The 25,524-nt window shown below is 48.1% G+C and overlaps 1 protein-coding gene across 2 annotated transcripts in view; it reads left to right on the top strand.

Annotated features, from left to right (window-relative positions):
- PCNX1 (pecanex 1) overlaps nt 1-24,380 on the top strand; it is a 183,506-nt gene extending 159,126 nt beyond the window's left edge. Inside the window, exons 37-39 of one of the 2 annotated variants that reach the window (XM_064486077.1) lie at nt 31-169; nt 15,413-15,512; nt 24,183-24,380. In XM_064486077.1, coding sequence (XP_064342147.1) covers nt 31-169; nt 15,413-15,512; nt 24,183-24,293 — 350 coding nt within the window. In that variant the 3' untranslated portion in view covers nt 24,294-24,380. The remainder of the gene's footprint in view (nt 1-30; nt 170-15,412; nt 15,513-24,182) is intronic. The other variant, XM_064486078.1, reaches the window with a different exon arrangement.
- The last annotated feature ends 1,144 nt before the right edge of the window (nt 24,381-25,524 follow it).

Below are 25,524 nucleotides of genomic sequence, written 5' to 3' on the forward strand. Positions count from 1 at the left end.
CCCACCTATGTGTGCTGGCTTTCTTTTCAGACTGGAACTTGGAGTCTGTTTCTGGACCTCATTCCATACGCATACATCATCATTCAGGAAAAAAACACTTCCTGTTACCACTCTTGAGTGGGAAGATCTCCCAGAAGCCTGAGCGCATTTCTCCTTGCATCTCATTAATGTAAGATTTGACATATGTGGGATCCTTGACTTGTCCCTATGTCCTGACTTTTGAGCCAGTCACTGACAAGAGCATTCACCGTGATGGGCTCAGACAAATCAGAGCTTAGCCCTGAACCCAGAGTCCACTCCCCAGACTGTGTGGTTGCTAACAGTGCGTGCAACTTGACCACAACGTCCTCAACAAGTCTGTACATAGCTTTTCAGAGCTTGAGTGTTGTTTTTAAGAAACAGAAACTCGGACCTCCTAAGAAATAAGGTGTCTGTTTTAGGATACATCTGTAGCCGACCTCGAACAGAAAGTCAGCAGAACGGAGGTGGATGTAGATCTGGATGTTTGCCCTTTTTCTCAGGCTGCCTTACATCTCTTCATGCCTCTGCTTTTCTCCATGTAAGTTACTTCCTTTCTTAAATTGTTGGGGAAAAAGGAAACATTCACCAGTGAAACCACCTGGACACAGGGTGGTCTTTAGGAGAATGCTTTTAGTCATGGATTCAGTTCCTTAAAGACTTCAGATTTCCTATTCTTTTTTTTTAGTTCATTTTGGTAAGTCAGGTTTTTCTAACACTGCAGATCTCAAACTTTCTATTCTTGGAAATAGCTTTACATTTAAAAAAATTAGTTCCCCCTCCACCAAGAGCTCTTCTTTATGTGGTTTATTAATATTCATTGCTTTAAAAATTAAGACAACAAATACCAAAGGTGTTATTTCTAACTGGATTAATAAATAATAAACTCAATTACACATTAACAAAACATTTTTATTTAAAATAGTGCTTCCAAGTTTTAAAAATTGCATAAGACATCTGAAAACTCCTATCTGCTTCTACATCCAGTGAGTTGCATTACATTATTTTGGTCGAAGTTTTTGAAGAAAACCTTGTCATGCATATATAGTTGGGAAAGAGAGGAGTTGTTTTGTTTTGTTTTTTTTAACAGTTTTCCAGATAGTTGTTAATAGTTTTGTTTTGATACTTCACTAAAGTCTGACAAGTGGTAGTTTCTTAAAGGTTAATCTTCTGAGCTGAGTGGGATGAGTGGAGAAATAAAATGGTTTCTTTGTGGAAAAGCATCGAATCTGGAGGCTTATGATTCATGTTGTAAGACCTTAGACTGACTTTTTCTTTGAAAATAAGAGGCCAGAGGACAGGAGGCAAAAAAAAAGGTTATCACTTGGACAATATCTTTACCTTTCTGGAAACCAGAAAACTATCCAATTCCATGAGTTCTAACATGTCCCTTGTTAACATCTGTTTCTCAGCCTATATGAGGTCACCCTGTGGGAATGCAGGTCAGAAGGAGAACCAGCAGGTTATCAGGGCCGTGGGTGAGAGGGCCAAAGAAGTGGCAAGTGCTGAAGCAGGGAAAGCTCTGGTGTCTCCAGGTACCGGGTGGTGCGCTGTGACCGCCCCGGCGAGCCCTGGCTCAGCTGCCCGCGGCCGAAGCAGCAAGCCGAAGAAAAATGGGGCTTTGGGCCTGAAAAATGCCAGATCTTCAGCCCCTGCACTTCTAGATAACATGGAGAGTAAAGTCAGATTTAGGATGCGTTTTTTCATGATGAAATTTCCCTCAGCATCACTTTGTAGCTAAAGCTGCACAGAACATGTTTTAGGTAAAGGAGTAAGATGGCAGATGAGCAAGAATTAACGTGGAGAGGGAGGTTCTGGAGAGAAGGACTGGCTGCCAGATATGGTTGGCTTTCGCCTGGTCAGGAGTCGATGCTTACACATGATTTTGTCAGAACCTAAGTTTCTTAAGAACTTGATTTTTTTCAGGGCCAACTAATAATAATGAACGTAGTAGAAGTTCAGTATGTTGATCAAAATGCCAGTTTATTTGTTTGCAGTCCTAGAGATGAGGGCACTCCCAGCCTCGGATCAGAAGGTAGCTGATAGGCCACTTAGGTCACTGGAAGTTAGTGCGTGGACAGAGAATTAGAGCACAAGGAAGTGTGTGATTCTTCCTTATGTAATCAAAACCGTATTTTTTGCTGGGTTGGGAAAAGTGTGCTTTATAAGTTTTCTGCTTTTCCAGCAATAGAATATTTATGTCCATCAGCTTTTGGTTTTTCACTCTGTGAAAACATTGTCAACTTTTGGCCTTGGGCTTCCTTTTTCTGGATTTCAAGCAGACCATGTTTCTTCTGCTGCCACATTCTTGCTCCAGGTTTGTTACTATGACAGTGTTAGGCTGCAGCTTTCCCTCCCGTCAGCTTCTGCTTCTGCCTAGACACTGTAATGGATGACTCAGCACCTTGCCCTTCCTGCTTTGATTGGGGACAACTGGGCTTAACCACAGGTGTGGAGTGGACTGAGCTAAGCCTGGAAAAGTGCCTTTATCTCACATGTCAGAGGACACAAATCGACTCGACCTCTTGCTCTGTTACATTTCCGACTAGGAGTAGTTGAATAATTTTCTCCAAGTACACCATCAGATTGGGGAGGGGACGATTTCTCACTCTTACTTTTAAGCTAAGAGCAAACAACTGTTTAAGGAGATTAAAAGCAAAATCTAATTTTAAAAAGAAAGTTTAAAATTTGGGGTCTGTGTAGCCTGAAAGGGATTGTTGTAAAATAAACTGATCTTGGAAATATTTAATATTCAAAGATGGAAGATAATAAGTGACAATGGCAGACTGACTAGACACAGTCAAACTATTAGTGAAAGAAACTGAAGACACTAACTTGTCTTTGGCAAAGGGCTGGTGTGTGGTAACTCTTGCCAGATCTAAGACTCTGGAAAATATATTTCCATTGCAAGTTTCAGCAAAAGAACTCTATAAAGTTGTAATGACTTTCTTTGAAAAGTGTTTATTGCAATAAGCACTTGAGTGCCTACTGTTTGCCAGATAAATTCACAACAAACCTGCAGATGTTTTTACTGTTGTCTTGTGTATGTGGAAGTTGAGGGTTAAAAGGTAATTTTCAGGAAAAGGTAAAATCATGGTTCTCAGATATAAAAAGGTACACGTATCCAAGATTTTACTTGACGCATTTTTCTGGAGAACTAACCACATGTTATGGTGTGTTCAAAGAAAAACTTTTTAAGGGCACAAATTTATATGGAGTAACGGAATACTGAAATGAATTGTAAAATGGAGACACATTTTTTTGTTGTTTTTTTGAGGGGAGTTCCTTTGAATCTCCACTAGAGGGGACATAATTTACATGTCTTATTAGATACCTACATTTTACAAAATTATAAAATAATTCCCACAGAATCAGAATCTGATAGGACAGAGGGTTTGCTAAAGACGGTGCATAGTTTTCCTTGACATACAAGTGTTTTCTACCTTATTTTCAGTAATTGGCCTGAGATAATATACATAGTTAAGTGGCATGATGGAGACAAGATTAGGGTACCTTCCTCTCAGTGGTGTCCAGGGCACTGGAATTGCAAAGGAAGCCCTCAGGAGGTCATTGGAGGCTACTGAGGAATTCAGCCTTGAGGCAGTGTTCGCCTGGACCGAGGCGTTGACTCCAGTGGGTTAGCTTCTGTGGAAGGGGACTCTGAGCCTGCCATCTTTGCACAGGAAGTTTACTGGGGAGTGCTCTCCCAGGACGCTATCTGTGAGGGAGCGCTGGCAGCTGGGTTGATGAACTCTCAATTCAGTTACAACAAAGGCTTTAGTTAAAATCCATGGGGAGATCTGGAGCTGGGGTGGCCCTTCGGAGATGTCTTGAGGGCACTGCTTGGGGAAGGCAACGCTCCCGACAGCTTGGGGGAAGGGCTGTCTCCGTGCTGCAGTAGAGTCTGGGCAGAGCACCACAACACCCGGTTCTTGTACTGCTCATATCCGCGGGTCTCCCTCCTCTACTGCCCTTTTGAGATTTCTCCTTGACGAGCACCTCTGCTAGTCCAGGTGCTTACCTGCTCTTACCCCTAAGTTACCTGCTGGGATGACCCAGGCTCCCTCATCCTTGAGAGCTCTGAGCCCCTGGTCACCAGGCCCTTCTCAAGCAGTGACTGCTCTGCTTGACTGACCATACTCCATTTAAATTGGGGAAGGGATTATCAAGAGACACTCCAGGGTATCACCTGGATGCCAGGCATGTCACTTCTCCCCTCTGTGTGACAGCAGCCCTGCCTCCTGATTTTCTTCCTACCAAGGAAAGAACATGGTGGTGACTTCGTAGCACAAAGGACCCAAAGTGACTGGGCAGTAGCTGTAGCTTAGAGTTGAGTGGGACTCTTGCTGTACCCCCTTGCTATAACCAGGTTGTTTAGACCCACAGAACCTGAAGTTGCGGTAGCAAGAAGCACATTTACCAAGTGGGCCATTGGTAAAGATGGCTAGCAGGGCCATTCCCATTCTATTGGTTGGTTCCCAGTCTAGAGTATTCCACCAACTGGGGCTGCAGAACCACTAGAATGGACATTGATTTAGGGTGTATCCTGCATCCTGAAGGATGGTGCCCATCCTCACAGGATATCATTTCCAAGCTGACATCTCAGCTGCACCTTTAAAAGGTCACTCGGTTGTTCTATCAGACCAGCAGCTTCTACAGTATACAACAGGGCCAGTGGATTCCATGGCTGTGTGCCCATGTTTCACCCTCTTTGCTGTAAAATCCCGAGGTCCTATTCAGTGCGATGTGGGAATCCTGTGTCAGTGGATCTAACACTCTGTAAACCCTCATATGATCATAGTACTGAAGCCCTGAAAGCAGGAAAGGCAAGATCAATGCCCATAACTTCTAGTCAAGATAAGTAGCTGCCCTATGTAGACTGGAAGGGGTCCAAGGTGGACATGCTGCTGTCAAGTGGGTGGAGGTTCTCCTTGAGGCGTGGGTATTGAGTCGATAAACGATACACAGCAGTGATCTCTGCGGCACTCGGGTTGAACACTTGGCAGCACCAGTGTCTAGGCTGGCTTTGGTGAGCTGAATCCCACTGTGAAGCTGCCACGGCTGTCACCATGGCTGCTCCTTCCAAGCACACATTTTGCCGGCACAGGTGTGACTAATGACGATGGCAGATAACAGCCGGCCGGATCATTTGGACTATTTGGTCGTTCCGTGCCTCTTCCCTAGTGATGCTCTCTGGCGCCATTAACATGCATTCAGATGCCATGGCCACCCCTGTAGATCATCCGTGCTCCTCCACCCTTGTCCCTGACCACCTCATCTTTCTCCTCCTCGGTCTCTGGCCAATCAGCCAGGCCATTTGCTACTCCATCAGTTCATGTTTTTTCTGGCCTTGGGCCTGTTCTGCTTGCACACAAAGTGGATGACTGGGAAGCCTGATTGTTGCCTTGCAATGGTTTCCCTTCACCACTGTCTTAGAGGGCCACCTGAGCGGGGCCACCCTGCTGCAGCAGTCTGTTTTTGACTCCCAGCTTCATATCAAACGCACCCGTCTGTGAACCAAACCTGGCTTTGTCCCTCTTCTGTAAGTTGGGGTGCTGGTTACATCCCCCTGCCCTTGGCCATAGATGCGAGCTGAGGTGACTGCTCGTGCGACAGTGAATGCCATGATGGACGGTCTGGGCCACCTGCACAAGCAGCCTGCTTATGCCCTCATCCCTGCTCATGTCCAGTGCCCTTGTACCACTTCCATCTTAGAATGGGTTGCTGCTGGGCCTACTCAGAGGTATGGCTTAATGTCTGATGGGTCACATGGTCAGTCTCTACCGAGGCCCAGCAGTAAACCAGGAGCTGGTACAAATGCCACGGCCCTACTCCAGAATCCCATGGGTCTACATTGTCATTCTCCAGTTGGGCTTACCACAAACTCTGTATGACATCTTTCCCCATCGTAGATGCCTTGAATACTGTAAGATCTACCAGGTAGTGTGCACAAAGTGGCAAGGCTGTTTATACCGCGTCCTGAACTGGCTGCAGGGTCATTCTGCTCTGGGCCCCACTCAGCTTTCCATGTGACTTGGCAAACGGGTCAGAGCAATATTCCCAGGAATGGACTTTACAGACTGCAGAATCCACACTGACCTATGGGCATTCTGATTCCTTTCTAGTAACGAGAGAAAGGCGTCCCTTCCTTTGAAGGGGATGTTCCAGCAGGCTCCTGAGTTTTTATAGGCTTTACCTCCTACATACTTACCCCTTCTTGCTCATCCAGTCTGACTGATAGGTCCTCAATGTCATGGACCAGTGTGATGTTCTGCAGCCTCTCTACACGGTCCAGCTTCCTTCAGACGATCTTTCGATGGAGAGCAGAAGAGTTAACATAGCCCTGGGGCAAGAATGCAGATGTATAGTGTAGTATGCCTCCCATGAACCCAAATGCTTCTGGCCTCAAGAGAGGTGGATAAGAATATGTTTGCCAGAGGGACCGTATACCAAGTATCACCATGCACCTGAAGCAGTGTTAATTTGCATGTATCTGGTTTTCGTAGGGACCTGACTAGTGAATCAGCTGGGAATACGAGGGCCACCATCTCTTCCTTTTGTATCTCTTCTCATCCTCACGGTGTTGTGATTGATTGTCTTGGGTCGGGGGGATGGTGTCGGGGAAGTTTCATAGACTTCCGCTTGGCCTTCCCCCGTGTGGCTGACGAACTGGTTGGTTTGCCTGACTACCAGGTATGTCCACTCTGATTACACGTTCAGGGACTGGGGGAAGAGAACCCCGGGCAAGGCTGTAGAGCCGGGGGGCCACGCTGAGCCAGACCTGCACGAGGACTTGATTGCGTTTTATTTATGTGGTCCCATGTGTTTCCCTGACCCATTTTTCTAACAGGGGGCACGATGATGCTTCGGGTGCTCAATATCAGTGTCAGCTCAGATCCTGCTTCTGTGTCCAACCAGTCCTTAGACTCTCTGGACACTCACCTTGGCCCGCAGGCCCTTGGGGAAGGACTCATCTTGTATATGTTGCTGTGGTATCACAGGACCCTTCCTCCTGAGGACCCAGCTTTTCCTTTAGTCACTGAGTTCCAGGTCTGAAAACTGGCCCAGGTCCAGAAACTGGGAAACAGATTTTTTTTAAATCCTGGTTGGCCTACTTCCCTCAGCCTCCTTGATTTCTTTTGATTGTAACGATTGCCTTAAATAGGCCAGGAAATGTCCTCGGCCTCTTTTTTTTTTTTTTTTCATGTTTGGTCACTACTTTTTTTCAATTGAAGTACAGTCAGTTACAATGTGTCAGTTTCTGGTGTACAGCTTGTGTCCTCAGCCTCTTGCTGTTTGTGCACTGAGAGCCCTTAACCTGTGGGGGTGAAAGGTGAAGGCTGAGTGCTGGGGCAGAGGTGGGTGAGCTGTGATGCAGTCAGAGCAAAGGCCTCAGCCCATCCCACAGGAAGTCCTGCGGCTTCGTCCCGGTTCCTCCATTAGAGGTGCAGAGGCTGGAGCACCCCCACCAGTGTTGAATACTTACAGGATGTGGCCTGCCTGCAGGAGGAGATTCAACCTTAGTACGAAGCTTCCTTTGGAAGGAGGGCAGTTCCTGGGGAGGGACTTTGGATGGAACACTCAGGGGAATCAGCATGTGACCGTGAAGGGAAACCTGGGTGGCACACAACATCCACTGACCCGGGGGACCGAGAGGAGAGCTGCAGCTAAGAGAATGGCTTCTGGAAGATGAATTGACAGGATACGTTGACCTGATCGCTTAGAGGTCTTTTACTGAAGAAATATTTAATACCTCCTCTGTGCTCAGCTCTCTGCTAGATACAGATTATGATGTGAAAAGTCCTTGACCTCAAGGTGCTCACAACTGAAACCCCAGCCCAGTGGATTTCACTGTGCAATGTGAATGGGGATGCGACTAAGAGGACAAGACAGCCCTGTGATGTCGTGGAGCTTTTTCATTATTTCTGGAGCTTGTATTTCCCTCTCTGAAGAGATGCCCAGATCCCTGGCTGAACAGGAGACAACTTCCTGAGCAACTGAGGAAGGACAGAGCCAGCTTGTTGGTACCTACCCTCTCAACAGGGACCCACCCCCCAGCCCCCTCGTGTGTCCCATCTCCCTGAACTGCACTGCGCATGGGGACAGGACATCTTGCCTGTGGATGGCAGGGATGGCGCGTCCCATCAGAGGTGAGCCCCTCACAAGCGGCAGTGGTGGGTTGGAGAGCGGTTCTTCCTTCTGTCCATGGAGGAAATGCCAAGAAAGCTCCCCGTCTCTGCAAGCAGAGGTGTAGGACTGGGGAGCAGATCTCTGCCTCTCCAGTGTCCCCACACAAACTGCCACCAGATGGCAGCAGGAGCTCAACGCTCGCCAGGGGAGAGGCTGAGTACGGGTGTGTGTCGGGGTGGGCTCGGACCCCTGGGACACACACGCGCTGGAAGAGGAGGAGGAACCAAAAATACTTGATTGACAAAGCTCTCGGAGCCGGTTGAATCCAGGGTTTACCCGCGTAGCTGCCCTGGCCACGCACCCCGGATTCACACTTCGCGAATGCCTGTGCCCATTAACATGGCCCCTGGGAGTCCCAGCCTCCCGCTCGATGTGGGCCCCACAGCTGCAGCCGAGACTGCCCCTGAAAACACCCCGGGGCTGCCGAGCCCACGCTGTGCAAAGGCACTTCTTTCCAGCGCTTCGCTGAACCTCACAGGAGATGGACGTCCCTTGGGGCTGTGAGGCTTCTCCCAGGACCTGCGGGGAGCACTGTACATCTCAGCCACTCAGCCTGTCCTTGGGGGGCCGCTGCCCTGCTTCCACCTTGACAGGCAGGGACAGGTGACAGTGGCAAGGTTAATGGGCTGCGGTGCGTCTGAGTGCTTCTGACACCTCAGAGTGATCATTTCCATCCTGGCAGTTTCCTGGTGACACCACAGGTGCAGCCTCTTGGCCGGGGCAGGAGCTCCGGTGGCCCCGCCACTCATGCCATCTAGGACACCAGACAGAAGCCACGCTTGGTGATTGATTAAGTGTAATGTCAGGTGCTGGTTAAATGGTGATGGGGACAGAGTGGAAAGGGCCCTGAGGGAACAAGGGTGGGGATTACAGGAAGCAGCTCCTGCCCCGCGGTTGGTTGCAGGTAGGAGTCGAGAGCCAGGGGAAGAGGTGGATGCTCAGACCTGGTGGGTGGAGCCCGGGCCCACCTGGAGCTGTGGTGCTGGTTCCCCCGGCGGGGATGTGATCCAGCTGGAGCTGATGAACAGCTGGAGACAGAACAGGGGGCCAGCAGTCAGGGGCTGTCCTTCCCCTGCCTCCTACTTTGCAGTCTCCCTCTGGCCTCTTGTCAGAGCCCAGGAGGGACCAGCTGACAGAGGAGAAAGGTAATGTGTAGAGTGGGGAGGGGGATTTGGAGCTCAGAGCTGACCCACCAGCCACAGGTCTGCCCCGAGGTACCCAAGGTGGGCCTGGGGTGGGTTCTGCTAGGGGAGCAGGGCATTCCCCACAAAGAGAAGGGGTGGAGATCTGCAGTTCCTCACAGTCAGGGGAGCTGCAGGGCCTCGGCTGGGGGTGGAATGTGCAGGAGAGGAGAATGACTTCCTGGAGGCCTGGAGATGCTAGAACCCTGACCCTGGACTCCAGGCCACAGCCAAGATTTGAGGGCCTTCCCGGGCTCACACAGGTTGGAAGGGGCCACCAGGTAGCCCTGGGCAGGTGGCAGCCTGAGGAGCCTCGTTGGACATCTGGCCCTGTAGAGGCCCAGATTTTCTGCTCACTTTTGGGGGGACCAGGGTTTGTGGTCCAAATTAATTTGAAGGAAAATAAAGTCATATAAAATTGTTAACAAGCTTAGGTTTGTGGAGAAGGATCCTTATGACTCCACTGACGACCATAAACTGCCACGTGCCATCGGACCTGCAGGCTCACCCTGAAGGCCTTTGTTGCTACAGTGGTCCTGCCGGGTGCTTCTGCATCGGTAACCTTGGGCTCCTTGGGAGAGGCGACAGGCACTCTGGGGCATGATAAATTCCATGCAAACTCCATGGCAGTCACCGCCACTGTTGATGGAGAGCCACTCTGCTGGGTGCTTCACTGTGGGCTGCTCAGCCTCGGCTCTGTGACATTCTGGGCCCAACACGTTGTGCGTGTGTGGGGACAGGGGGGCACCCTAATAGAGAACCGCTAATTCACTCATTTAATCCCCACAACAACCCTGTGCTATTACCCCTCCTTATTTTAAAAGAATGTATTTTTTTTAAGTTGTGATGAAATACACATTATTATAAAATACACCATCTTAACTGCTTTAAGTGCACCATCGAGTGCATTAAGTACATCCACGTTGTTGTACAACCATCACCACCCCCATCTCTAGAACTCTTCTGTCTTGCAAAACTGAAACGCTACCCACTAAACACTAACTCCCCGTCCTCCTCCCCCAGCCCCTGGCAGCCACCACTTTGCCTTCCGTCTCTATGAGTCTGACTGCTCTGGGTACCTCACGTAAGTGGAATCATACAGTATATGTCCTTTCACTTAGTGTGAACAGCTACTCTGCACTCCTGTAAGTTCTTCCATTTGAAAATCCCTGAACACACTCATTAATAAAACTCTTCCTTGCAAGCTGACCACATGGCATGGGCATATTACGAAAGATGCATGTAGTCACTGTGGGGAGGGGAAAGAAACCAGTCACCCCGTCGTTTCACACAGTGCCTAACAAAAATGTCTGTCTAACAAAGTCCACAAAATTTAGAGGTGAAACATTTGTGGTTTGAGGTTTTAGGTAATGGTCCACCACACTTCCTGATGAGTCAGCTCCTTATTTGGATAGCCCTTGTGTATCAGATCTTCATAAAAAGTCCCTGACTCTTCAGGTCTGCAGGTTTCCAAATATCAGATTTCTAAAACATAGAATGGCCCATGGTTTTACCACTTCCCTTGGTGTCAATGCATTTCCTTTTGAGTGAAGACAGGAAAAGGCCCCTATGAAATCTCACCACCAACAACAGGAAACATACCACCTGTGACCACAGTCTGCTTTTACCCACAACCAAGGAGACTGGCCTGGTGGGGTTCACGTCTTGCCTTCTTGCTGGGTCCTGGAAGATGTTATAAATGACACTAAAAGGGAAGGCAGGCTCCCTCTCTCCACTCAGTTTCAGCCTGGGGGTTTACAAAGAAAGCAAACTCAGTTGCTCTTTCCGTCGGCAAATTGTACAGTTGGAAGGTGAGAAAGTAAAAATTTAAGCTTGTCATGTTGTCTCTGCAAGTTTTACAAAAAGCCTGGCTTCTGAGCAATCTGGTAGCCTGGTTACAGCCTAACGAGGTACTGGGGGCCCCACACCACCCACGTCCTGTTCAGCCCGAGGCTCACCTAACCACACAGGAGACTGTGAACACACAGGACACTCACATCGCAGTGCTCGTCTCCTGACTCAGAAATCTCCCTCCCCTTCAGCCCAGGCTCTAGGGCTCAGAGTTAACCTGTTGTGGGAAAATACAAAAGAAGTATGTTGTCTTTGTCTCCAGTTCCTGACAAAGAGCCCCTCAGAACCCTTAGAATTTACTGTCTTGTATGCTAATGAGATGATACGTGGGGAGGGGGTGCCTAGCTGGGATCTGATCACCAGAATAATCACCCATGTGATTAAAGGGTTAGAACTTTCAGCCCCACCCCTCACTCCCTATCCCAGGGAGAGGATATGGAGTTCAGTCACCAGTGGCCAATGATCTAATCAAACATGCCTATGTAATCACATGTTCATTAAAAACCCTAAATCATGGGGTTTGGAGAGCTCCCGGGTAGGTGAACACCTTCCTGTGCTGGGAGGGCGGTGTGCCCGGAGAGGGCTTGGAAGCTCTGTGCAGCCCCCTCCCACCCTGCCTGTCTCTTCCACGACACTTGGCTCTTCCTGAGTTGCATCCTTTATAACAAACTGGTAAACGGAAACAGTGTTTTCCCGAGTCCTGGGAATCCTTCTAGCGGATTACCAAAGCTGAAGAGGGAGTTGTGGGAACCCCTTGAGCTTATAGCTGGTGGGTCAGAAGAGCAGGTGGCCCCTGGGACTAGTGACTGGCATCTGACGTGGAGGGGTTGTCATCTGAAGTCTTGGGAGACTGAGCCCGTAACCTGTGGGGTCTGTGCTAGCTCCAGGCAGTGTAAGAACTGAATTGTTGGACAACCAGTTGGTGTCAGTGAATTGCTTGTTGGTGTGGGGCAAACTCCACAGACTTGGTGTCAGAAAAAAAGATGCTTCCCATTTTCTCACCAAACACTGGGGTTGTTAAACTGTAACTTGTTTCTACTACCTTTTTTCCCCTCTTGCAATTCCACTTTTCCTGGAGGCCTGGGTGATTAGCCTTGCTGGTTGCCTACGCCCACTGACAGCCAAGCACAATGACAGTTTAGATGTGACAGTTCTTTGCTGTGGGGCTCCTGATGCCTTGCACCACGTCTAGCGGCATCCCTGATCTGTACCCACTAGACGCCAGTAGCTCCAACCTACAAGTCCCTGGCTTCCCCAACAAAGTGTGACAGTTCCCTTGTGAAAAAAAGCTAGACCTTAAAAAAAAAGTGTAGTCGAGTCACAAGGAGAGATCTGGGGGCAGGTCCTGGCTCTGTTCCAAACTCCCTCGGTGACTTTGAGCAGGACTACCCAGACTCTTGTGTCAACTGTAAAATGAGAGTTCAACCCCATCAACCTCATTTCCGTTCAGCAACAGAATGTTACACTCTGCTTGTTTCCCCTACCGCCCCCAACATGGAAATTCAGCTCGTTAAAGGCAGTAACTCGGGGTTTGACCTGTGTATTGTTCCATCAAGGCCTGAATTCCTGTCTGTCTGAGTGACTTGACCCCAAGTCTTCCATGTCACGTAATGATGGCTACAGGGATCTGGCAGGGGTCTGTGTTGGGGACATTCGCTGCTGACAGCCTGAAGGGAATCTACCCTGTGACGCTGGAGTTGACTGCATTAAGGAGTCTCGTGGGCTGAGTGAGAGCACATCCCCCTGAGCCTTTTCTGAGAGCCCCAGCCCAGGGCGGTGCCCCTGCAGGGCGTGTGTGCACACACACCTGTGTGCGTGTGTGGGGGATACCGTGGGAGCCCAGAGGGACCATCAGCTGGACGCCCAGGCCGGGATCTGAAGCCTGAGCTCACTGAGTGGTAGAAGGCCACCAGGACAGGAGGAGGCTTAAAAAGTTCACCCTGACCCCTGCTGGGGTTCAATTCCCGCCTCCACTGCTCACTGCCTCCAAGGAGGGGCTGCTCACGGACCCCTCTGAACTCAGACCTCCCCAACTGTACAGTGGGGAGCCTACAGCTTAGGGCCATGGTTGTGAGATTGAGTCGATACAAAGAGACATTTTTAATAACATTTATGATTTCTTCTCTCTCCCTCTCTAACACACACACCCTCCAAAGATGAGAAGCTTTAATTATTTTCAACATAAAGATGAAGAAACTGAAACTTAAAGGCACCTCTTCTTTTGGTCAGGATGCTGTTCTCTGCCTGGAATGTAGGGTGTTGATGGTGCTACAACCTTTACGTGGAAAGATAATTTTCTCCACTGGTGTTAGATATAATAAACACAACCAAAAGAAAAAAAGCCTTTGAAGATGCTTGTGAGATGATCAGGCTTGGTGACCTTCTCGCTCCATGGCAAAGGCAGAACAGGACTGCCTGGCTACCTCTGTCTGACGCGAGAGTTCAGAAATCCCGACTACTTGGAATCAGAGCGGACAGTGCTAATTTGTGGGTGCTCCAGTGGGCCCAGCTGGACCTGTTGTGGAGGCTGGTCTGCCCAGCTGGGACCCTGAGTACTTGCTGAATAAATATGCAGGTGGGGGTCGGGGTAGCCCTGGCAAGGCCACGGGTGTGATGCAGGAAAGAGTCTGGTCTCCAGCCCAGAGTGCGTCCAACCTGCATTCGAGGCTGGCACCATCACTCACCAGCTGTTCCATCTTGGACAAGTTACTTAACATTTCAGGGGTAAACTCAGTGGGAATAAGGATAACATGCCTTAGAATTCTGATGAAGATTGAAGATAATGTATAAAAAGGCTAACAAACATAGGCAAGGACTCTGACTTTCCATCATGACTTAATTAATGCAAATTTTAAAATTATGAAGTATTTTTAAGTCCTGGGCAAATATTTTAAGTTTGGTCATGGACAGTGTGGGCAAGGGTGTTGTAAAGCAGGCACCTTCCCATACTGTTGGTGGGAGTCTAATTAGTGCAATAGCTGCAGAAGGCAATTGGGCATTAAAAATCAATTTTTTTAATGCATACACTTTTTGATGTAGCAATTCCACTGCTCTGAATTAATCTTATGAATATATTAATTTTAATTAGGATATTGGATTGGTTGTTATAATTCCCAAAATTACAGTGGCTTAAACCCAGTAGAGATACATTTCTTTCTGGAACATAACAACTCAGCTTAATCAATCTAGGGCTGGGGTGTTGTGTTGGGGCATGATTCTATGGCATTGGGGGCCTAGGTTCCACATTTTTTGCTCTACCAGCTTGGAGTGTCACCCTCATCTGCATGGCAGAAGGCAGTTCCTTCCACATGAGGAAAGGGATGAGGGGGCCGACCCCTTCCCCTTTAGGCCACAGTCCCAGAGCTGCACTCAGCACTTCTGCAATATCCCATTGACTAGAACTTAATCATATGTCCATACCTAAATGCAGGGATGCTGGGAAGTGTAGTCTTTGTTTTGGGCAGCCATGTGCCCACAAAAATCCAGGGGCTATACGACTAAAGAAAGCAGAGGAGTTTGGTTAACAGAGACCACTGAACAATCTCCAACACAACACTAATATACATGGGCATAGATGTAGGCATAAGGGTGTTCACTGCAGCATTTTTTATCATTGGGAAACCTTAGTAACAGTCTAAATGACATTTACAAGTACCAGCCCAATTAGATAGAGAATGATACATTTGTTCCGTGGAATATTATGCAGCAGTTTAAAATGAATGTGACAGATGTGTATCTGCTAATGAGGGGAGATACCCAAGATCTTTGAAGTGAGAAAAGGGAGTTGCAAAACTACTGCATTAAAAAAATGTGAAAATATATTTTTGTGACTCAGGTGCCTAGATAATGGATGTGTATACTTCCGAGCAAAATGAAATGGGGGGTCAGGAAACTTTTACGTTCCATTTCTCATTCTTCTGACTAAACTGCTTACCACAGGCACACACTACTTTTTTAAGATAAAATATTGTTTTTAAAGGTAGCATATTCATAAGGAGTGACTTGGAAAGCTTTAAAAAATGTAATAAATGAAAAGCAAGTTAGAAAAAAAAGTAGAGTGTGATCCCATTTATGTGTTTTTAAAAAGTGTGAGTGTGTGTCTGTGTGTAAACTCAATAGTATCTGGTTCCTCGGAAGCACTCACACATGCTGTCTCCTGTGTCTATGAACAGGTCTGGGAGCGCCCACACCAAACCCTCAACCATGGGAGAAACGCCATCTCTAAGGAGGGACAGGAAATTCACCAAAAGAGGATGGTGGGACATGCCAAAGGTGATTCACTTTTTGTTCCACACACATTTGTCCTCTTCGCATTTTTATAAGCATGTATTCATATATTTGTTTTAAATTTTAATGGAAAAACCCTGCAATGTATATGAAGTTTGTGATGCTCAAATACATACTGGGGACTTGGTGAGTACACACAGTCCAGGTTTTCCAAGTTTCCCTGTTCCCAGCCCTTAGGAGTCAGCCATTCCTTAGAGAGTGAGATGAGGGTGATTCACGCCTGCATCCTGGGAGCTTCCGGAACCCCACTGTCCTTCAGGCACTCCTAAGGCTCCCTGGGGATTGTCTGAGTGTCTGTTGTCACCCCGGCCCTGAACTGCAGGACCCAGCCTGCCCCATCACCTCTGGACAGCCCATCCGCTCTCCTCCAGGCCACTTTCTCTCCCCACCCCACTGTCCTTTCCCATCCCCAGGGCTGGGTGAGCACAGAGCTGACCAGCTTGCTGAATGAAGACTTAGCAGGGGTGCAAAATGGGAATAATAATAATAATAGTAATAATGTATGTCCCAATGTAAGGATTAGGGAGAACATGTGGGTAACTGCTATGCTCTGTCCCCAGCGTGGACCACATTCATTCATCTATTTAAAATAAGTGGCTTGAGCCTCCATGTCACTCTCACGGCATTGGCTGTCCTCTCCTGGGGGTCCCTCCCTGATAAATCCACCACTGCCCGGGATGGAATCAGCTTCAGCCATTGGGTTTTGGTTGGAATTTCCTCATAAAGAGGAACTTGGAGGCTCTCACCTGTTGGCCCTGGAGCAGGAACTGAGGCCGTGGCTGCCACCCAGGGTGGTGGCTGGCACACTAAGCTGTCTGGTTGCCCAGCACATCCTCCTCTCCTGCCGGAGGACTTGCAGGGAGGTGGGCACACCCCTTCCTGAAGCCAGGCCTCCTGCTGGCTGTCCTAAGTCCTGTCCACCCTGGTCTCAGTCCCCTCGGGGACTACTTGGGGGCCGTTCCACTCCCTCCATCTACAGGAGCTTGGCTGGGGGCCCCTGGTCGTAGGTAACACGTAGCACGTAAATGGGATCAGAGTCCAGCATGTTCTCTCATTACGCAGCACTTTGATCTCTTTCTCTCTCTCTTTTTTTTTTTTGGATCTCTTAATCATTTCTCTCTCACTCTCTCCCACACACACATACACACACACACACACACACACACACACACCATTCTCCTCTTCTTCACTGAACATGAAAGGGTTTCTAACCTCAGACACATCCAGAAATCCCCGCCCTCTCCGGCTCCCGCTTCCCGGCCGGTGACCCCGCAGCCCCTCCCCACCATGGAGGCTATCTTGCTCCCAAGGCCCACCAGCTTTTCCCTGAGGGACCCACTCCTCTTCCAGAGCCCGTCCCTGCCCCGTGTCTGCAGAGCCCCCAGCAGGCACCTGACACCTAAGTGGGGCTCACACTCAACGAATAAGTCACCTTGGTTGTCTGAGTCCTCGACTGTCTGTCTGTGTCCTGAGGCTCCAAACCACGGTCCCCAGTCTGGTCCTTAGAATTCTTCTCCATCCTCATGGGATAGGAGGGGTTGGCAGTAGAAGTTATACTGATGGTCACAGACGCCGCATGGTCCACACTGGCCTCCGTTAGGATCCACCTGACATGTTGAGTGGCCCCTGGGATGCCGGTGCAGTAATTAACCTGCTGTGAACAAGTCCCTGCACGGTGAGGTGGAATGAGGACCATTTTAATGGACTCGAGGAAGCAGTTCTGGAATGACCTACATGTTCACCAGAGTAGTGGAGGGAAGGCGGTAAAAAATAATGAGCAAGGAGACTGTACTTTTGGGCAGATCCTGCACCATTCAGCCACTGGACTGAGCCCCCAGCTCCCCTGGAGATGCACTGAGGGTGTGGACAGGAGGACCAGAGGCAGCCCAGCTCTGCTTGCCGAGAAGAGAGGCGGACACAGAGACTGGGGCCTCCAAATGCCACCAGCCTTTCCTGGGGCAGACTGGCCCCAGCCCTTTACCTCTACTTTCATCCAGATCCTTACCACAGCCTCATCTTAGGCAGAGGGTGCTCCTTGACCTTGACTTTGGCCACTGATGCAGATGGAAGTCATGATGTGTGGTTCTGAGCCTAAGGGCCTCCTGTGCTTCTGCTGGTCCTCTTGCGCAGGTAACGGCCACCCCTTCAGTCTGGGCCCCCACTGAACGCAGGGTGGAGCCAAGCAGCCCACAGACCCGCTCCTCACCGCGGTTGAGCCCAGCCTAGCCCGATCCATGATAACAAATAATGGTTATTTTATGCCACTGAGAGTGATTATGGCTGCTTTGCTATGCGGCAAACTGATACCTGGTCCCATCCCAGCCCACAGTCTGCCCCACCCCGGAGACTGGTCCAGGAGACGCTGGCAGATGTGCATGCTCCCGGAGGCTTTCCCGTCCTCCCTGCGGGGCTGGCCAGTCCTTCCAAGCTTGCCCACAGCTCCGGAGTAAACATCTCCAAATGTTTCCTCCTCAGCTGTGGGCTTTTACTTGAAAGGCAATCTCTTGCATACCCTCGTGTGTAGGTAATTGGTGTGACCTGGTTGACCAGTTTGGGGTACAAATACATCTATTTTTTCATTTCCAAAGTGGTGTTCAGGTGCCCACCTGCTGGAAGTCCAACACCTTCTTGAGGCCTTAAATTGTCCTTTGGACTTAGGGGGACTTATGGAGACTCTGTCCAAGGCACCCGCCTCCTTCCCAAAACCAGGCAGAGACCAGGATGGGGTGTCTGCTCAGCCTCCAGCCGGGCAAGGGCGGGGTTGTCGTTGCTTCTGCTGCTGCCACATGACATCATGATGCAAGCGGGTCCTGTCCCACCCAGTGCAACCTGTCCCCTGCCCTGCTGGGATGGCGTTCAACCTGTCCAGGTCCCGGAACACGGGGTCCCCAAGGCTCCATATTTTTTATGTTACACTAACATGTTTTGCTGTTGTTCCCTAAGCATGATTATGATGCCAAGGTTTGCAAGTCTGTGGATGCTTCTAGGCCAAGCCACACATCACAAGAGAAACAGTCCCAAATCTCACCTGGGAACATACTGAGTTAGTCTGTATGAACTCCTCCTTTTTTTGTTTGTTTGTTTGTTTACAATTATTTTTTAAAATTGAAGTGTAGTTGACTTACAGTGTTAGTTTCAGTTGTACAGCAAAGCAAGTCAGTTATTCATATATATACATACACTTTTTTTAAGACTCGTTTCCATTATAGGTTATTACAAGATATTGGATATAGTTCCCTGTGCTACACAGTAGGTCCTTGTTGGTTACCTGTTTCATAGATAGTAGAGTGTATCTGTTAATTCCAAACTCCTAATTTATCCCTCCTCCCAACCCCTTTCCCTTTGGTAATCATAGTTTGTTTTCTATGTCTGTGAGTCCATTTTTGGTTTGTAAATAAGACTTGTATCATTTTTTAAAGATTCCACATATAAGTGATATCATATGATATTTGTCTTTGTCTGACTTACTTCACTTAGTATGATAATCTCCAGGTCCATCCATGTTGCTGCCAAATGGCATTGTTTATTCTTTTTTATGGCTGAGTAGTATTCCATTATATATATACCACATCTTCTTTATCCAGTCATCTGTTGATGGGCATTTAGGTTGTTTTCACGTCTTGGCTATTGTAAATAGTACTGCTATGAACATTGGGGTGTATGTGTCTTTTCAAGCTAGAGTTTTCTCCATATATATGCCCAGGAGTAGGATTGCTGGATTTATATAGTAAGTCTATTTTTAGTTTTTTACCCTCCATACTGTTCTCCATAGTGGCTGCACCAAGTTACATTCCCACCAACAGTGTAGGAGGGTTCCTTTTTCTCTTACTTATAGACTTTAATTATGGCCATTCTGACTGGTGTGAGGTGATACCTTATTGTAATGTTGATTTGCATTTCTCTAATAATTAGTGATTTTGAGCATCTTTTCATGTGCCTATTGGCCATCTGGACGTCTTCTTTGGAGAAATGTCTATTTATGTCTTCTGCCCATTTTTTGATTAGGTTGTTTGTTTTTTTAATATTAAACTGTATGAGCTGTTTATTTTGGAAATTAGTCCCTTGTTGGTCACATCATTTGCAAATATTTCCTCCCATTCCATAGTCTGTCTTTTCATTTCGTTTATGGTTTCCTTTGCTGTGCAAGGAGCTTCTCCTTCTGAGGAACTTCCCCTGGGGGTCTGCGATTCCTTTTGCTGCCAGTGGCCCTTGGTAATGACCATCTTAACCCATGAGGAAGTTCTAATATGATTGAGCATTACCAATGCACATTTCTTGTCTCTCATAATACTCAGAACTCTTGGGTTTTAGCTGAGCAAATACGATGTTCCAAAATTAAAAGCCTGACTTTCTTACAAATACAGGATGAACCCTTGTAAAAAATCTTCCCTCAACTCAGTCTTAAGGAGGCAAACAACAAAATGGCAAGGCTGGTACGAAGAGCATGGGAGGCACTGGGGTTTACAAAATCTTACTAACGAAACAATATGGGCTACATAGGCTGGGTACAAAACTCATTAACGTCCTACAGGCAGTTAGCCCTGACCTTTGAGGTTATCTTTCCCACTAGACAGGACTCATTTGCATCTTCACGGCTCTGCAACATTTAACTTCAGAGTCTGAGCCCATAATAGGAAATACTGTAGTCAAACGATAGCACGTTCTCCTAGAATAGTAATAATCTTTGGGTGAGTTTGTTGAACAATATTTTCAATATGACATTGAAAGGACATGCAGACATCCCCTTGGCCTTATTTCCAGGTTCTGGGTGGTTTTTCTAGTAAGGTAACCCTACAGCCATAGCAGCTGATCAAGGGCACAGCCTCACGGCCATGGGGTCCTGAATCTGTCTTTGTCAGGCTGGCCGGGGAGAAGTTGCTGAAAGTGAAGATTGAGCACCAGTGAACAGGGGCCGAACTTCCCAGGTCTGTCCACAGTCTACTGCTTTGACCAGAAGGCCCACTCCTGGTTAATCCGCCAGTCTGCCTGCCAGTCTGCCCTCCAGTTTCCCAAAGTTGCCCAAGCACAGGGCACAGAAGACTGTGTCCCTTGTCTGAACCCCTACACGGCTCTGGATATTCCTCATGGCCGTTTCTGTTGGTGTGTAGTTAGAATGCACTAAATGCTCTCATTTTAAGACTTTTTTTTTGTCACTCCTTGTAGCCCCTACGGCATCTACAAAGTGTCCAGTGCATAGTAAATGCTCAACGGACACGATTAACCACACACCTCCGTGCCTCAGCAGATGCATCAGATGCATTCCGCAGACATGCTCTTCCTTCCCCATCCACAGGCCCTTCCTACCTGGACTGCTGCTCCTCTTCCCAGCTTCTCTCCACACCCCAGAACCCACACCAGCCTTGGAGACTCAGTTCTGATGCTGCATCCTGCGCGGAGTTCTTCCCCCACTCGCAGCGTGTCTCCCTTTCCCCACACAGTTTTCTTTGTATTGGGGCCTCCTTCCCAGCCTGCACTGTATCACAGGTCATTCACACTTCGTGCTGCCCCAGGGTCCTGAGCTCCCAGAAATAGGGACCAGGCCTCAATCATCGCTATACTCATCAGCAGTGCTTTGTATCCAGTGATGCTCAGCAGATGCTCCCTGATTCAGAGAAGAGCTGTGTGATGAGTTCAGGGTGTTCTTCCCTTTGGCAGCAAATTCTCTCTTGTTTGTTGTTGGCAGTGCTCCAGGGCCCATCCATCACCTACAGGAGTCGGGCCTCAAATGTGCTGAGCAGGGGACACATGGTGCCTGTCCTCTCCCAGCACTAAGCAGTGTCCATGGTGCATGGCTGATCTCAGCTGGAGCAGGTCCCTTCCTGCTTAATCAGCAGCTCCTCACTTTCTCTGCTGGGGGAGCGGGTCGGATGAGGCAGCTGCTGCCTTCACTGTCATCCCAGCCTGCAGCCAGAGCAGGACATGGAGCCTGGACCCGATGCAGAGGCAAGAGTCCCTCCCGGAGAGCCCAGTGGCTCCATGAGCTTCTGCTCAGAAGGGCCTGCTGCCCCTTCCGTTGGAGCTGGATTCTCAAGGAGAAGCAGCAGAGGCTTTGCAGCTCCGGCAGAGAAGCTCTGGTTGCAAGCTACCCAATGTGTGAGCCCAGGACCAGAGCATGGGCGTCTCCCGGAGCTGATGAGAGGTGCAGAATCTAGGGCATCCGGACATCCTGAATCAGAACCTGCATTTAGGGAGATCCCTGAGTCATGTGTGAACTCATTAGAGGGATGCTGAGAGGCAGGGGGAGAGTAAAGGGTGGAAATCTGACTATGGCTTTCTGTCTACTTGCTTCCCCCCCACCAGCTTTATTGAGATGTAATTGATATATAACTTTGTGTAAGGCTCGAGTTAGGCCCCAGGCTCATCAGTAAGTGATGGGCCCCACTGGGGCAGGCCCAGGGTCTGCCTGCCACGGAAGAGCCTGACAATTCAGTGGGGATGCTCTAAGGCCACATCTCTGGGGCTTGGATGGTATTTTGACTGTTTTCTGGAAGGAGACAGGAAGTACTCAAATGCTGTCTTAGTTTTTACACACAGAGTGACAAAATAGGGATAAATAGCCCACTTTATTAATAGCTGAGCTGTAACCCAATAACTTCTTTGCAGAACTGAGATGAAAACTGGGTAGGAACCCACAGCCACGGTCCCTCATCCCACTCCTAAATCTCAGGCTCAGGACGCACAGAAGAAGAAAGCTGAGGACAGAGCTGAATGCCAGGGCCCACCTAGGGCTGACCCTGAGCCTGGGGGGCCCTCCCAGCCACCCAGAGAAGCAGAGAGACTGAGCGACAGGACTTTAATAAACTGATGAGGGTCCAGGTTCCATGAGCCCCACCCCACCCTCTGAAGACAGAGCTCACACACCTCCAAGCAGCAGACACCGTGCCTTCTGGTGGATGTCCTGTCCTTATCTGCTCAAGTGTCCATGAAAACTTTCTTTTGTGATACTTTCATTTTTTAAACTGCTTTATTGAGGTATATGATTTGCATACCATAAAATTCACCTGTTCCCAGTGCACAGTTCAATGACTGTCAGTATAGTTACAGAGTTGTGCCACCTCCCACAGGTTGATTTCAGAACGTGCCCACGACCCCAGAGAGGAACCTGGTGTCCATTGGCAGTCACTCACCATTCCCACCCCCAGCCCCTGGCACCAGAGGCCTACTTCCCGTCCGTCTAGTCCCCTTCCCAAAGTGTCCAGAGCATTTTGAGTTCAGGCACTGTCCTTACCCAGATCCCCCTCACACGGCTCAGCAACTGAGGTTTTCTCCTGTCAGGGGAAGGAAGGACTTAGACATGCTTGGACTTTAGACTTCTAAAATGATTTGGAAGTGCTTGGCACACAATAAGCACCTGATACATATGTGGTATCATGAAAACAAATGAGCTGCCATTTGAGTGTATTTGCATTTTTAAAAATTTATCTTTATTGACGTATAGTTGATTTTCAGTGTTGTTAGTTTCAGCTGTACAGCAAAGTGATTCAGTTATACACATACATATATGTTTATTTTTTAGATTCTTTTCCATTATAGGTTATTACAAGGTATTGGATATAGTTCCCTGTGCTACACAGTACGTCCTTGTTAGTTACCTATTTTATAGACAGTAGTGTGTATCTGTTAATCCCAAACTCCTAATTTAGCCCTCCTCCCAGCCCCTTTCCCCTTTGGTAACCATAGTTTGTTTTCTATGTCTGTGAGTCTATTTTTGGTTTTTAAATAAGTTCACTTGTATTATTTTTTTAGATTCCACATATAAGTGATATCATATGATATTTGTCTTTGTCTGACTTATGTCACTTAGTATGATAATCTCCAGGTCCATCCATGTTGCTGCAAATAGTATTATTTCATTCTTTCTTTATGGCTGAATAGTATTTCATTGTATATATATACCACATCTTCTTTATCCAGTCATATGTTGATAGACATTTAGGTTGTTTCCATGTCTTGGCTATTGTGAATAGTGCTGCTATGAACACTGGGGTGTATGTATCTTTTCAAGTTAGAGTTTTCTCCAGATATATGCCCAGGAGTGGGATTGCTGGATTTATACGGTAACTCTATATTTAGTCTTTTAAGGAATCCATACTGTTCTCCATAATGACTGCACCAATTTACGTTCCCACCAACAGTGTAGGAGGGTTCCCTTTACTCCACACCCTCTCCAGCATTTGTTATTTGTAGACTTTTTAATGATGGCCGTTCTGACTAGTGTGAGATGATACCTCGTTGTAGCTTTGATATGCTTTTTTCTAATAGTTAGTGATGTTGAGCATCTCTTCATGTGCCTGTTGGCCATCTGGTTGTCTTCTTTGGAGGAGTGTATTTGCATCTGGGAAGAGGAAGGAGCAGTGAGCCCAGAGGGATGAGCCCTTTCCTGGGGGTATTTCAGACCCAGTGGCCCTGACAAACCCCCACCCACCATGGTGGGGCTGGAGTGCTTCTGGCACAACAGGACGTGGTGCCTTCTAGAACAAGGTGCTCTTTATCGTCAGAGCTAGAAGTGCTCCCGCAGCCCCCAATCCCTGACTCTGGCCTGGGGAATGGAAGGAGCTCCTGCCGTGTCTGTGACTCCCACTGTCACCCGATTCTCTGTTCTGCAGTTTTCGTGTTTCCGGTGTTTCTGACTGAGCTCCTGTCCTATTTCCCCAGCCTTCCAGCCCTGCCTGCTGCTGTGAGTGTTTATTGTTCCGATTGCTGGGCATCTCCGTCAGCCCTTTTTCAGAAACCTGTGGGGAGCCCTCACCTCCCTGCGATGCTTAGTAAGTAACTGTCTCTGCTTCAAACTCACCCTTCTGGATGATGCTCTGGGACTCCACACCTTCCCCGCTCGGCTACGCGGAGAGGACACATTAGAGGGATGCTGAGAGGCAGGGGGAGAGTAAAGGGTGAAAATCTGCCTATGGCTTTCTGTCTGATTGCTTTCCTCACCAGCTTTATTGAGATATAATTGATATATAACATTGAGTAAGTCTAAGATGGTGATTTAATAGAGTCATATATTGGAAAATGATTACTACTATAGTGTTGGCCAGACTGGTATCATCCTTGCATGTTTTTAAAAAGCTTGATACAGGTATAATTTACATGCCATAAAATTCACCTGTTTAAAGCGTGCCATTCAATAATTGCTAGTATTATTGACAGTTGTGCAACCACACCACAATCTTATCTTACAATATTTCCATCAGCCCGGAATTAAACCCGAGTCTGTGAGCAGTCACTCCCCACCCGAGGCAAGCACCGGTCTCCTTTCTGTCTCTGTGGATTTGTCTTTTCTGGACATTCATAAAAATAGAAGCGCACGATCTGTGTCCTCTTGTGTCTGGCTTCTTTCACGTAGCGTAATATTTTTGGCATGTTCCGTGCGTCGGCCAGCATCAGTACTTTGTTCTTTTTCACTGTCCAATAGCACGACTCCACTGTCTGGATAGATCACATTTTGTTTATCCACCAGCAGCAACGCATTCCTCTGGCAGCAGCTGAATCCAGTGAACAATTTTTCCAACCCTAGTTGAACCAGCTTTATTGCATCCCCCTCAGAGATGCCAACCAGCTGGTGCCCCATCCTCAGAAGCTTGGTTCCCAGCCCACAGGGGACCTCCTTCCAATTTCTAAGTTAAAATAATTTCAACATTTTCCCTTTGTTCCCCAGCCCTGGGGTTAGCAGCTGTTTGCTAACTCTGTCCTTCATTTAAATTCCCTTTTTACCTTTCCATTTCCTCAATTAACAACTTTACATATATTTATTTTTTACATGTATTTAGAAACTCTTTCTAGAAATTTCTTTCTGTTCAAAGAACGGCAGTGGTTTCTGTCTCTCAACTGCCGTGATTCCAACTTGTGGTCCGAGTGGGAGCAAACACCTTCGGTGCCACTGCCTCCTGCCTCCCCGGTGTCTGACCAGCCTAGAGGTGAGCCCAGCAGTGCAGGTGGGCTAATCAGTGTTTCCGTGCGATTTTGTTTAACTGAAACTTGGCTGGAGGAGGGAAGT

The sequence above is a fragment of the Camelus dromedarius genome, chromosome 5 (assembly GCF_036321535.1).
Source record: "Camelus dromedarius isolate mCamDro1 chromosome 5, mCamDro1.pat, whole genome shotgun sequence".
NCBI lineage: Eukaryota > Metazoa > Chordata > Mammalia > Artiodactyla > Camelidae > Camelus > Camelus dromedarius.